We start from the raw sequence: 12,642 nt of genomic DNA on the forward strand, positions 1-12,642 counted from the left end.
TCATATATATATATATTGACACACACATACACAGGCCTATGGAGTCAGGTTTGTACCCCCAAATGCCCTTTGATGTGCGTTCTGGAGCCTAGTCATTCCAGTCATTCTCTGGAGCCTAGTCAACCTATTAAGAGTCTCACCCTTAAATGAAACTGACTCTCCCCTTCCCAGTCGTCACTGGTTCCCAAGAGTTCCTCAGGTTGAGTTGGGATTTCTTACCCACTTCTCCCTGTCTATGCTGGGATTTTCTCTGGTTTGAGCTTCCACAGGACTTGTGCATGCTATCACCATTGCTGTAAGTTCACATGAGTAACTGGCCAGTTGTCTGGAAAACCCTGTTTCCTTGTGGTCATCCACCATCTCTGGCTCTTAAAACCTTTCCACCCCCTCTTCCACAACGATCCCCAGGCCTTAGGAGGTAGACATTTGATGTAGGTGTCCTAGTCAAGAATAAGCACTCTCTGGTCTCCTGTTCTTTGCATGGTGGTCAGTTGTGGGTTTCTGTGTTAATCACCATCTGCTGCAGAAGGAAGCTTCTCTGCTGAGAGCTGAGAGATGTGTTAATCTTAAAAGGATGTCGATCATTGATGGTAAGGTGTGTTTCGCAGAGGCAGAAAACTGATGATTCCCATTTTCTAATCCAGTTTGTGTCTTTTTACTAGGGAGTTGGGACCATTAATAGTGAGAACTATTATTGACCAATGTTCATTAATTCCTGTTATGTTGGTGCTGTTCTCTTAGACCTTTTCTGGGTCACTGTTCTGGGATAATTCATTTATTCTTTATGCCCTCTTGAGAGTGTTTAATCTATTCAGACCGTAGTATTCCACTGAGTATTCTCTGTACAGCTGGGTTTATGGACATAAATCTCTTAAATCTGTTTTTGTTTGTTTGTTTTTTGTTTTTGAGACAGGGTCTCCCTGTAGCCCCAGCTGGCCTGGAACTCGCTTTGTAGACTAGGCTGGCCTTGAAATCACAGAGATCCGCCTGCCTCTGCCTCCCGAATACCGGGATTAAAGGTGTGTGCCACCAGGCCCGGCTTAAATCTGTTTTTATCATGGAAAGTTTTTCTTTCTTCTTCAGTTACAAGGAGGGTTTTGCTGGGTATGGTAGCCTGGGTGGAAATCAGTGTTCTTTCAGGACTTGTATGACATTGGTCCTTGCCCTTCTGGTTTTCCTGGTCTCCACTGAAAATTCAGCTATTATTCTGGTGAGCCTGTCTTTGTATGTGACTTGCTCTTTCTCTGTCACACCTTTCAATACCTTTTCTTGGCTCTGCTCTGTCAACTCTCTACTTTATTCCTTTGACCTATGATCTCTCCCGAGCCTGGAGCTCGGCTGATGGCCAGCAAGCCCTAGTGATCCTCCTGTCTCTGTGCCTCCAGAACTGGGGTTACAGGTGTAAGCAGTCATGCCCAGCTTCCCACGTGATGCTAGGATTCAAACCCAGGTCTTGCACTTGCATAGGAAGTCCTCTTACCCATCCCTGCCCTCTCCCCAGCCCTGGTGTCCTGGGTTTGCTGAAATTCAGTGCCGCTCACTGTTTCCTCTGCAGCAGGCATTGTGGCTTCGAGGGTGTACAGCCGCCTCTCACTCTGGCCCTGTAACCCATGTACAAGAACGTCAGCCCCAAAGTCAGACTCTCCTTGTGTCCTTGGGAGAAACGTGTTCCACTCTGGGCCTCAGTTTCCCCAACTGTAACTCTGACATCACCTCCCTGGTTGGGCCACCCTCCTGTCTGGTTATTTTACTCACTACGTTAAATGGCTCACAACTTTTTGGACTCAAATGTATTTTAAAATTTAAAAAAAAAATCACATTCCTTTAATTTGAAAACATGAAAGTGGCCACAAAAAGTAAGAACCAGGGGGCTGGAGAAATGGCTCAGTGGTTAAGGGCACTGGCTGCTCTTGCAGAGGATCCAGGTTTGGTTCCCAACACCCACATGGTGGCTAAAAATCATTTGTAACTCCAGTTCCAGGGGAATCTGACAGTCTTTTCTGACTTCTGCGGGCATTGCATGACACAGGTGAACCTACATACATGCAAACAATATACTCATATACATAAAATAAATATGATAAATAAAATATTTTTAATAGAGTCAGGCAGCCAGGTGTGGAGGCACACGTCTTTGAGCCCATCACTTGGGAGGTAGAGGCAGGTGGAGCTCTGTAAGTTCGAGGCCAGCTTGTTCTACATAGTGAGATCCAGGCCATCTGGGGATACCAGGGAAACTCTGTCTCAAAAAGAAAAATAATAATAAATAAATAAATAATAAAGAACCAGGGAAATAAAGCCATGGGGAGGCCCAGGCTCTTCTATGGGGGGCACTTAGGACTCATTCCCACCCAGGAGGCTTTCTCCTGATAGGGCCAGAGGTTGAGAAGGCCTGGGGGGAAGGTAGTAAGTGCTCCCTGGGTCTATGGGTACTCAACAGTACCTGGAGCCCAGTTAAGAAACCTGTGGCCCCCAGACTCCAGCTACTCCTGGGTCCCCTGGTCCTCAGGACAGAGCGGTCCAGGGTAACCCCTAGCAACCCCTTACTGTTCTGCCCATCCCAGGCCTCAGGACTCCCCACCATCTCCCTCTACCAGTGCCAGGGGACCCCTCTGCTCAGGGGACCCCACTTGGTGCCTGGGGGACCCAGGACATCTACATGGAGAAGTCTATGCTCCGACGGGTGCAGCTGGGCCACGGCAACCAGATGAGCCTCCTCAGGGGTCCAAGGGAGGGCCCCACCTACAGCTTCTCTGGCAGCCCCCCAGGTAATTCAGCCTCCATCACCCCACACACCCAGAAAGGACGTGGGACCAGAGTCTTTGTGGAAGAGAAGCATGATGGGAAACTCTTTTCCTTCCCCAACCTCCAGAGGATGTATCATTGAATAGTTCAGGTGGCGTCTTTAGATCTGAAACTTGGGGTTCTGAGCCCCCCCAGTACCTACATGCAGTAAACTCCAATCATCACATGTAAAGAGCAGGCTGGACAGGAAGAAGCAAGTATGTGGGGTGTGGCTATGGCCTGGACAGTGGCCTACAGAGATGGAGGGGGAGGCCATCAGTGCCAAGTGCCTGTTTCTTTCTGTTGCTGTGATAAAACACTGACCAAAAGCAATTTGGTGAGGAGAGGGTTTATTTAAGCTTACAAGTTACAGTCTATCATCAGTAGAGGCCAGGACAGGTACTCAAGGCAGGAACTGAAGCAGAGACCACAGAGGAACACTGCTTACTGGCCCGCTTCCCCTGGCTTACTCAGTACCTTTCTTATGCAGCCTAGTCCCACCTGTTTAGGGATGGCACTGCCCGCAGTGTGCTGGGCCCTCTCACATCAATCAGTCAATCAGTCAGTCAGTCAGTCAGTCAGTCAATCAATCAACCAACCCATCAATCAAGAAAATGTCCCACAGACATGTCCATGGGCCAATCTGATGGAAGAAATTCCTCATTGAGATTCCTTTTTCCCAGGTGTGTCTAGGTTTATGTCAAGTTGACAAAACTATGACATTCCACCCCTTGTCAACCTGACACACAAACACATCACTTTAAGCTATACCCTTTTCACTTCTTGTCCCCAAGATCTCATGTTAATATCACGATACAAAATACACTACAACTTTAAAAGTTCTGTGGTCTTTAAAAAATTCCAATTTAAAAGCAGCTCAAGTTCTTTTTAAAAATCCAGTCTCTTAATGTGGACTCCTATAAAATAGAAAATAAGGGGCTGGAGAGATGGCTCAGCAGTTAAGAGCACTGACTGCTCTTGCAGAGGCCCCGGGTTCAGTTCCTAGCACCCACATGGCAACTAACAACTGTTGTCAACTCCAGTTCCAAGGAAATGCAATACCCTCTTCTGACCTCTGTGGACATCTCACAACATGGGCACACTTCCATACCTGTAGGCAATACATTCATACAAATAAAATAAAAATATTTAAAATAGAAAAATAAATTACATACTTTTCTATTTCAAGAGGGAAGAGCCAGTTACAATCAGATCAAAGCCAAAAACAAACTCCAATAGTATAAAATGCTCAGTGTCCAACATCTGGGACTCACTAGCAGTATTTCTGGGCTCTAAAGGGCGTGGAGTAGCCCCACCTGTCTGTCTCTGCAAGACAGCTTGTCTCATAGGCTCAGGCTGGCTCCACTCCACACCTTTTGTCATCTTGGGTGGTCACCCCATGATCCTGACAGCTCCAATATGCTGCGGTCTCCATTGCAACTGAGGCTGTACCTTCACCAATGGCCTCTCTTGACTTGTTCAGAGACTACAGCCACATGGTGCCAGGCCTCAGCATCCCTCTACAACCCCTTCAATCCTGGGTTTTCACTGCGCCATCACCAGTGGCCTCTCTTGGCCTTTCAGTGCCAGGCCCTAACTGTTCTCCATGACCTCTTCATACCTTCTAAACCAGTATCACATGGGAGGTTCCTACACATTGCCAAGTCCAGTTTCTAGGTTGAGATGCAGCCTTGGCCCCCTCCATACCACAGCTTCTGACCCTGAAGAAATACTCCCCAGAAGATGTTACCTCAGTGATGCTGATTTTTCGTTACTCACAACTGTTTTTCAGCCCCAGCTGACCAGTAAAGCAAAGGTTTCACTTCAGTGATGCTGGTCTCTTGTTAATCACAGCTGATTCTTCAGCCCCAGCTGACCAGAAACTATAGGTTCTTAATTCAAAATATCACATGAATAATCCAGATAGCATCTTTGAGGGACTCTCAAACCTCCTCTTGAAACTTCTCAAGTCAGACTTTCATCATCTGCAATGCCCTCAGCATCATCTTCCAAGTTCCCACAGAACAGCCCGTTAAGATCTGAACACTCCAATGATATTTCCAATCCAAAGCTCCAAACACTTCCATAATCCTCCTTCCACAAAACAACACGGCCAGGTTCATCACAGCCATACCCCACTCCTGGTACTAATTTCTGTCCCAGTTTGCTTTCTCTTGCTGTGATAAAATACTGACCAAACCCGTTTTGGAGAAGAAAAGTTTCGTTTCAACTTATAGGTAACAGTCCATCATTAAGGGAAGCCAGGACAGGAAGGAGCTCAGGGCAGGAACCTGGGGGTAAGAACTGAAGCAGAGGAATGCTGCTTCCTGGCTTCCTCCCCTGGCTTGCTCAGCTATCCTTCTTATACATCCCAGTTCTACCTGCCTAGGGATGGCACTGTCCACAGTGGGCTGGGCCCTCCCACATCAATCAGGATCAAGAAAACGCCCCACAGACATTCCCACAGACCAGTCAGATGGAGGAAATTCCTCAGCTGAGGTTCCCTCTTCTCAGGTATGTCTAGGTTTGTGCAAAGCTCATAAAAGACTATGTCAGTGGCACAGTGACCCATGGGCCTGGCCAGAGTCCTGCTAGAAATTGGGGACCAGAGATGAGCTGAGACCCCAGGGGGTCAAGCAGAGCCAGGAGGAGCTACAAAGAGGGAGTGATTAGAAAAGCAGGAAGCAGCTGCAGGGGCAGCAGCAGTAGCTCCTGTAGCTGATTCTGGGATGAGAGGACAGGTGCGTGGGAATGGTAGGCAGGGATATTTCTAGAGATTTCAATGGGGAAAGAAGGAGAAGATGGTAAAGTTTAGGGTGAGGCTGGAGTGGGGCTGGGGCTAGAAGAGGAAAGCATGAACCTCATGGGGATAGCCTATCCATGCGCTGCCACCTCGGAGCCAGCCACAGGGTGAAGGAGAGGCTCTGGAGGCCCAGAGGGAGTTGCTGAGGCCAGGGTGGTGGCCCCGAGCTCTGGGGGCAGATGGAGGGTGTGCCAAGCCATCAGGGCATGTGTAGAGAAGTGGAGGTTGGGTGGCTGGGCCAGGCCCTCAGGGTCACTGGTGAGAGTCAGCCACCAGGACCTGACAGCCAGGCTGGGTGTGTGGATTCTGGTCACTGTCCAGCAGCTCACTCCTCCCGACTCATCTCTTTGGCTCACTCACAGTCTCAGCCCCTGATACTAGCCCTGAGGCTTCATTCAATGTGCAGACACCTGAGCCAGGCCCTCACCCCGAGGGGGACATGACTCAGAGGATCCACATCAAATCCTGCTTCCTGGAGGACACCACCATCGGCAACAGCAACAAGATGACAGTTCACCCGGGGTCAGAGGGCCCAGGTGGAGTCACTGGGTCTGGAGGTGGCAAGGAGCCAAAGGAGGACACAGGTGAGCCTTTGTGGAATGACCCCCCGCTTCAGTTTACCTCAATTGCTGTAACAAAGCACTCTGACCAATACCAACTTGGGGAGAAAAGAGTTTATTTGACTTATTTCCTGGGTCATGGTTCATCACTGAGGGAGCCCAAGGTAGGAACTCAGGGCAGGAACCAGAGGTAGGAGCTGGAACACAGGCCATAGAGGAACACTGCTTACTGGCTTGCCCCCCTGGCCCCTGCTCAACCTGCTTTCTTATACAATATAGGCCCACCTGCCCAGAGGTGGCACTGCCCAAGGGATTGGTCCCTCCCACATCACTCAACAATCAAGGAAATGCCCCACAAACATGACCCCAGGCCAGCCCAATGGAGGCAAACCCAATTGAGGCTCCCTCAACCTAGGTGTGTCAAGTTGACACTAAAGCTATGCAGCACAGCTGGCAAAATGGCTCAATGGGTAAAGGTGCTTGCTGCTGAGATTGCCAACCTGAATTTGACCCTCAGGACCCGTACAGTGGAAGGAGATAACGAACTCCCTTAGGTTGCCTTCTGATCGCCACACACCCATGCCCAAACACATGCACACATAAAATAAATAAATGAGAAAAAAAATTTAAGTCTCCTTGAGAACAATTTGGGAACCAAGCCAGGAGCATATGAGGGAAGTAGGAAGTCACTACAGCTGTAGGGGCTCAGAAAGGGCAGCTCTGGAGCACAGAGGAAGCCTGCAGGCCCAGGAAACTCAACGAAGTGATATGAATCTTCCCACACTTTCTCTGACCTCTTCTTTTCCCTTAGGTCCGAGTTCTGATACCACACCATACAGAAGCTGCTTCCAGAACCCCAGCTCCATGCCCCTCACCTCTGAACTGAGAGAGGATGTGACCCTGGAAGACAGGGGTTCCCAGACCGTAGAACCCACACTGGGGGAAAATGCAGCCCCTATCATAGGGAGTGAACAGCCCAAGGCCTGACCCAAGAAGAGAGAGGCTGAGCTGACACAGGCAGGCAGCCTTGGCAGGGGACTTCCTGTGGCTGCATAAGGGGCTCGGACCAATTTTTTTTTTTTTTTTTTGGTTTGGATATGACATATTCCCCGAAAAGGCCTTGATGAAGGCTTTATCTCCAGCTCATAGGTTCAACCATTGTGAGGTGACTGGATCCTAGAGCTCAGCCACACACAGGTCCCCAGATGGATGCATTGTTCATTGACATCAGGAGGGGATGGGGACTTTGGGAGGTTGAAGGTAATGGATCACTAGAGACATCAGGGTGTCATGTAGACCAGGCTGGCCTTGACTTGATATGTATGCGAAAATAACCTTGAACTTCTGATCTTTCTACCTCCACTTCCTGAGTGCTGGGATTACAGGTCTGTACCACCAAGCCCAGTTTATGAGGTGCTGGGGATAGAACCCTGAGTATGCTAGGCAGACATCTACTAACTGAGCCCCAGTCCCAGCCTAGACCGTGCCTTTGAAGGGGATCTTGTCCCGCCTCTTGCTCTCTCTCTCTCTCTCTCTCTCTCTCTCTCTCTCTCTCTCTCCCCGCCCCCCTTCACTTCATGTCTTTCCGCTTTGCCACAGGCTGGGATTGACAGAGCCAAGGGCCCATGACAGAAACCACTGAAACCATGAGCCAAAACTAACCTTTCTTGCCTCAAAAAACTAACAGTAGATCTTCCATATGAGCCAGCTAGATCATTCCTCAAACGACTCCAAGCGTAGCACACAGACTCCTGCACATCCATGTTTACCACAACATTGTTCACAGTAGCAGTTATGAGACCAACCCAAGTGTTCAATGATAGAGAAATGTGTAAAGAAAAAGACCGTGGTATATATACAGCCATGAAAAAGGATGAAATTATGTCATTTGTAAGAAAACAGATGCAACTGGAGGTCATCGTGTTCACGGGATTAAGCTACCTCAGCAAGACAAATAGATATTTTCATTGGTGGGTCCTAGACCTTGTATACATGTATAAAGTCATGTGTGTATACAGGACATGAAAGAAGACAAACAGTCCAGGGGAAAGAAAGGGATGGAGAAGCGACAGAGGGACCAAAGTGCACTGTGTGTTTGTACAAAAATGTGCATCTAAAACTAAGTGTATGAATAGTCCAATAAAAAGAAAACGTAAAAATCAGTGCCCCCCACAGCTTTCATTCCACTGGACTAAAGAGAAGCCAAGTCACTCAGAAAACCTATTTAAAGGAGCTGGAGAGAGTGGTTTATTAACCTAGGAGCTGGAGCTCAGCGGTTAAGAACACTGGTTGTTCTGGCAGGAGACCCCAGATCGAATCCCAACGCCCACGTGGCTGCTCACAACTGTCCATAACTCCAGTTCCAAGGGATCCAACAGCCTCTTCTGTCCTCCGCAGGCATTGCACAACACAGGTGCACTTACCTGCATGCAGGCAATACATGCATACACATAAAATAAAAATAATAATTTTTTTTAATTAAAAAAAAAAGAATTAACCTAGGGGCTGATGGTTCAGCAGGTAAAGGTGCTTGCCTCCAAGCCCTATAACCCAGATTCGATCCCTGAGACCCACATGGTAGAAGGGGAGAGCTGACTCCTGCAAGTTGTCCTCTGACCTCCACACTCGAGCCATGGTGCATGTACACACACACACACACACACACACACACACACACGCATGCACAAATATTAATTTTTAAAAAAGAATTAAATAAGAAACATTACCTCTTTCCTTTTTTATTTTTTTGAATTAAGCCAGACCCCAAAGGGCACATATTATTTGTGTTTGTCTTTTGAGATTTGTCTCCTATATCCCAGGCTGACCTTGAACTCACTGTGTAACTGAGGATGACTTTGAACTCCTGGCTCTCCGACTACAGGTTTGCACCGAGACACCCTGTTTATGTGATGTTGGACACTGATGCAGGGTTTCATACATGTAAGGCAAGTTTCTACCAACTAAGTGATTTTCCTTTAATTTTTTTTTCTGGTCTTTTTGAGACAGGGTCTCCTTGCAGCCCCAGTTAGCCTGGAACTTGCTATGTAGACCAGGCTGGCCTCAAACTCAGAGATCTGCCTGCCTCTGCCTCCCAAGTGCTGGGATTAAAGGTGTGTGCCACTACACCCTGCATGGTTTTCCTTTTAAAAAACAACTGTCTCTCTTGGCTATTTGTCCAGCTGACCCAGCTGAGTAATACGTTTGCTGACAGGGTGTCCTAGTTCGCTTTCTGTTGTTGTGATGAACACCATGACAAAGCCGACTTGAGGAGAAAACGGCTTTTTCATCTTGTACCTCCAAGTCCATCATTGAGGGGAGTTAGGCCGAAACTCAGGGCAGGAACCTGGAGGCAGGAGCTGAAGCAGACACCGTAGAGCAGCCTTGCTTCCCGACTTCCTCCCCTGGCTTGCTCTGCTACCTTTCTTAGACAGCCCAGGCCTACCTGCCTAGGGATGGCACTGCCCACAGTGGGCTGGGCCCTCCCAAATCAATTAACACTGAAGAAACTGCCTCACAGACAAGCCCACGGGCCAGCCTGATGGAGAACATTCCTCAAATGAGATTCCTTCTTCCCACATGACTTTAGTTTGTCAAGTTAATAAATACTAAGCAGCTCACGGAGCCAGCCTCAGTGGTCTTCCCAGCCAAGCTGGCAGGGACAGACTGGCAAGGAGTATCCCCTCGTCCACTCTAATTCCTGTGCTCCTAGAGGAGGTGGGTGGCCGAGGTGCTGCTCAGCTCACAGCCCAGCTGCTCTCCTGGGCCATATTCCCACCCAGAGTTGCTTCTCATCATGGCTGCCTGTTGTCCCCAGGAGAAATCTAACAAGACGCCCCCGAGTAAGCCTTTAGGGCCCAGCTGCATGGAGCTGTCGCACTACATGAGGCTGAGGGACTCATTACTCCCTCTGTCCTTTCACAGTGTACGTGGAAATGAGATGCCATATTTGAGGAGAGGGCTCCTGAACCTGACAGCGTGACTTTAACCTTCCCGGCTACACACACCATGAGCCACAGGCTCCTGTCATTATAAACCACCCAGCCCAGGGTGCTCTGTTAAGCAATCTGAGTGCATAGAGCCACTGGCCCACTCTCTTCTCCTTCAAGGCCCTCCCAAGTCCACCTGACCCTTCTAGAATCTTCACTTTGATTTCACAGGATTCCTTAGCTAAACCTCTAGAGAACAAATTGCTCCCCCACCTCCATCCCAGGCCCTGTGAAGTGACTGACTGGTCCTTGGGTCAAGTGGTTACCCCTGGCCAATCAGAAGGCAGGGCTTGCTATAGGCCAGATGTGGTGGCAGATGAGGTGGGCATCCCAAAAAGGTAGGTGGGCAGTGTCATTGTGACTTTCTGGAACCTCAGGGTGGGATCCTGGGGTGCTTGGAGAGGAGCGATGGAGCATTGAAGATGAAGAAGGGAGAGAAAGGGTCAGCAAGCCAAAGAACAGAACCAAACTCCCACAGTGCCCCAGTGCCCCAGCATGGCTGCCCCGTGCAAGGAAGACCTTTTTCCCAACAATGAAAATCACATGTGGCAGTTTGGGTCAGGTGCTTATCCCCAAACCCATCATGGGCCAAAGCGATGGATTGCTCTGATTGGCTACTGGTGGTACAAGGCCTACTCCAGAAACAGTGGGTAACCACGACCACGGCACTGCAGATTCCGGATACAAGGAGGGCAGGGGATGGGCAGATCTTTGAAGCCTCCAGGAAAGAGATTTGGAACAGATGAGACCACAGGAGTCCCTTGAGTGGGGACTTCCTGGGCTCAGGACCCTGTCTCCTGACTCTTGCTCCTCCAGGCCCCATGCATGCTGACCAGGGCCTCTTCACCTCCTGAAGGCCAAAGCCTAGACTGGGCCCTGGGGCTGCAGAAAGGGAGGGTGGGTTCAGGGTTGGCATAAGGTCAGCAGGGGTGACCTCAGGGGATCATGGGAAATTTCAACACAAGCTGACTGCTGAAGCCCTAGGTGCGCTAGGGAGCCCACAACCCTAGATCATGGTCTCTGAGGCCAGATGGGGTGTGGAACGGTGCTCAATGAGGGCACACCTGGCCAGAGTATGAAGCTCAGAGTAAAGCAGCTTGTATCTAGAGATAGCTGCTTAGGGGTGGCTAGAAGTTCGGGGCAAAGAAAACGGAGATAGGAAGTTCGTGGGAGAGGGAGTCAAAGCCAACCTGCCTGCATGAGACCTGACCACAAGCCAGCTGACCTGCACCATGCTCCCTGGGAGCTGGACAGTGGGGCTTGCTGTGGGGAGGGATCCTGTGCCGTGGGCTGGGACTGGGACCCTGGCATAGTCTTCCCGGTCACAGTAGTGTGCTGTGATCTCCAGAGCTCAGGGACACCCCATCGTCAATACAAGCTAATGCAGGGGGACTCGCCACCCAGGTCATCTTCCTTCTCCACTGAGCTGAAAACCGAGTGTGGTCTCAGAGTTTGCCTGAGGTTTGTGGTTAACCAGGCCCATGTCCACTGGGAGTAAACTGCAGCTCCCTCCCAAGCAGAGGCCTTCCCGGCCCAGTTTCCCCTTCTATGCAATTAATTTGTCATAAATGGGCTGACAAAGCACCATGTAGTTAATGGAGACTGGAGGTAAAGGGAGACGCGGTCTCTCCGGGGAGGGAATTAACGAGCCGCCATTCAAAGCAAGGATTGATTGAGTCAGCCCATCCCCCGCACTCAGCTCCCAGACTCTCCTGCCCCTTCCCTCAGGTTGGACGTTCATTCCCACCATACAGTTGTTTTGTATCCCAGCTGGGAACAGCTGGACTGAACCCTTCACCTGTGCGTTCAAAGGTAACAGGAGACCCCAGAAACAGGTACTGAAAGCAGGAAAGGGACAAGGGTGCTCCGGGAGGCAGGGAGCACCGGGAAGCAAGGTGACTTCAAGTGCCAGGAAGGTCACAGGATCCTGGGCTTCAGGAACGGCTGGATCCAGGCACTCAAGCGGTATGTTCAGCATCCTTCCTCCCCAGCTCTCTTTCCACATGGTTGCCAGCCACCCACCACCATGGCCAACCAGCTTAGGCTTCCTAGCAGAAGAGATTTCAGGGGGATGCTACCGGGGAAACTCCACAGTGGACTCTGCTACCGCACTGCACTTTTGTACTGGGAAGGGCTGGAACAGGGTCAGTAGTGGCCTGAACTTGGAGAAAACCAAACTCAGTTTGGTTTATTTCTTTTTAAAAAGGTGTTTGAGTAAAGGTCAGACAAAAAGTAAAGAGACGCAAAACAGGAATGACAGGAGAGAGCACAGTAAACAGAAGGCTTCTGGGCAGCTATGTCAGTGCCCTGGTGCCACAGGCCTTTAATCCCAATTCTTGTGAGATTGAGGCCAACCTGGTCTACATAAACCAGACCAGCTGGGGCTACAGGGAGACCCTGTCTTAAACAAACAAAATAATGATAAAAATAAGTATTTTTAAAAATTTTTATTATTTAAAATTTTTTTTAGTGTGTGAGTATATTGCCTGCATGTGTGTAAGTGCACGCA

General features: G+C 49.5%; 1 protein-coding gene across 1 annotated transcript in view; it reads left to right on the forward strand.

Moving 5' to 3' along the window:
• Zbp1 (Z-DNA binding protein 1) overlaps window positions 1-8,216 on the forward strand; it is a 14,307-nt gene extending 6,091 nt beyond the window's left edge. Inside the window, exons 6-8 of the mRNA XM_017800402.2 lie at window positions 2,565-2,768; window positions 5,950-6,171; window positions 6,959-8,216. Coding sequence (XP_017655891.1) covers window positions 2,565-2,768; window positions 5,950-6,171; window positions 6,959-7,134 — 602 coding nt within the window. The 3' untranslated portion in view covers window positions 7,135-8,216. The remainder of the gene's footprint in view (window positions 1-2,564; window positions 2,769-5,949; window positions 6,172-6,958) is intronic.
• The last annotated feature ends 4,426 nt before the right edge of the window (window positions 8,217-12,642 follow it).

This window comes from Nannospalax galili, unplaced genomic scaffold (genome assembly GCF_000622305.1).
Source record: "Nannospalax galili isolate Female #2095 unplaced genomic scaffold, S.galili_v1.0 scaffold231, whole genome shotgun sequence".
Classification (NCBI taxonomy): Eukaryota; Metazoa; Chordata; class Mammalia; order Rodentia; family Spalacidae; genus Nannospalax; species Nannospalax galili.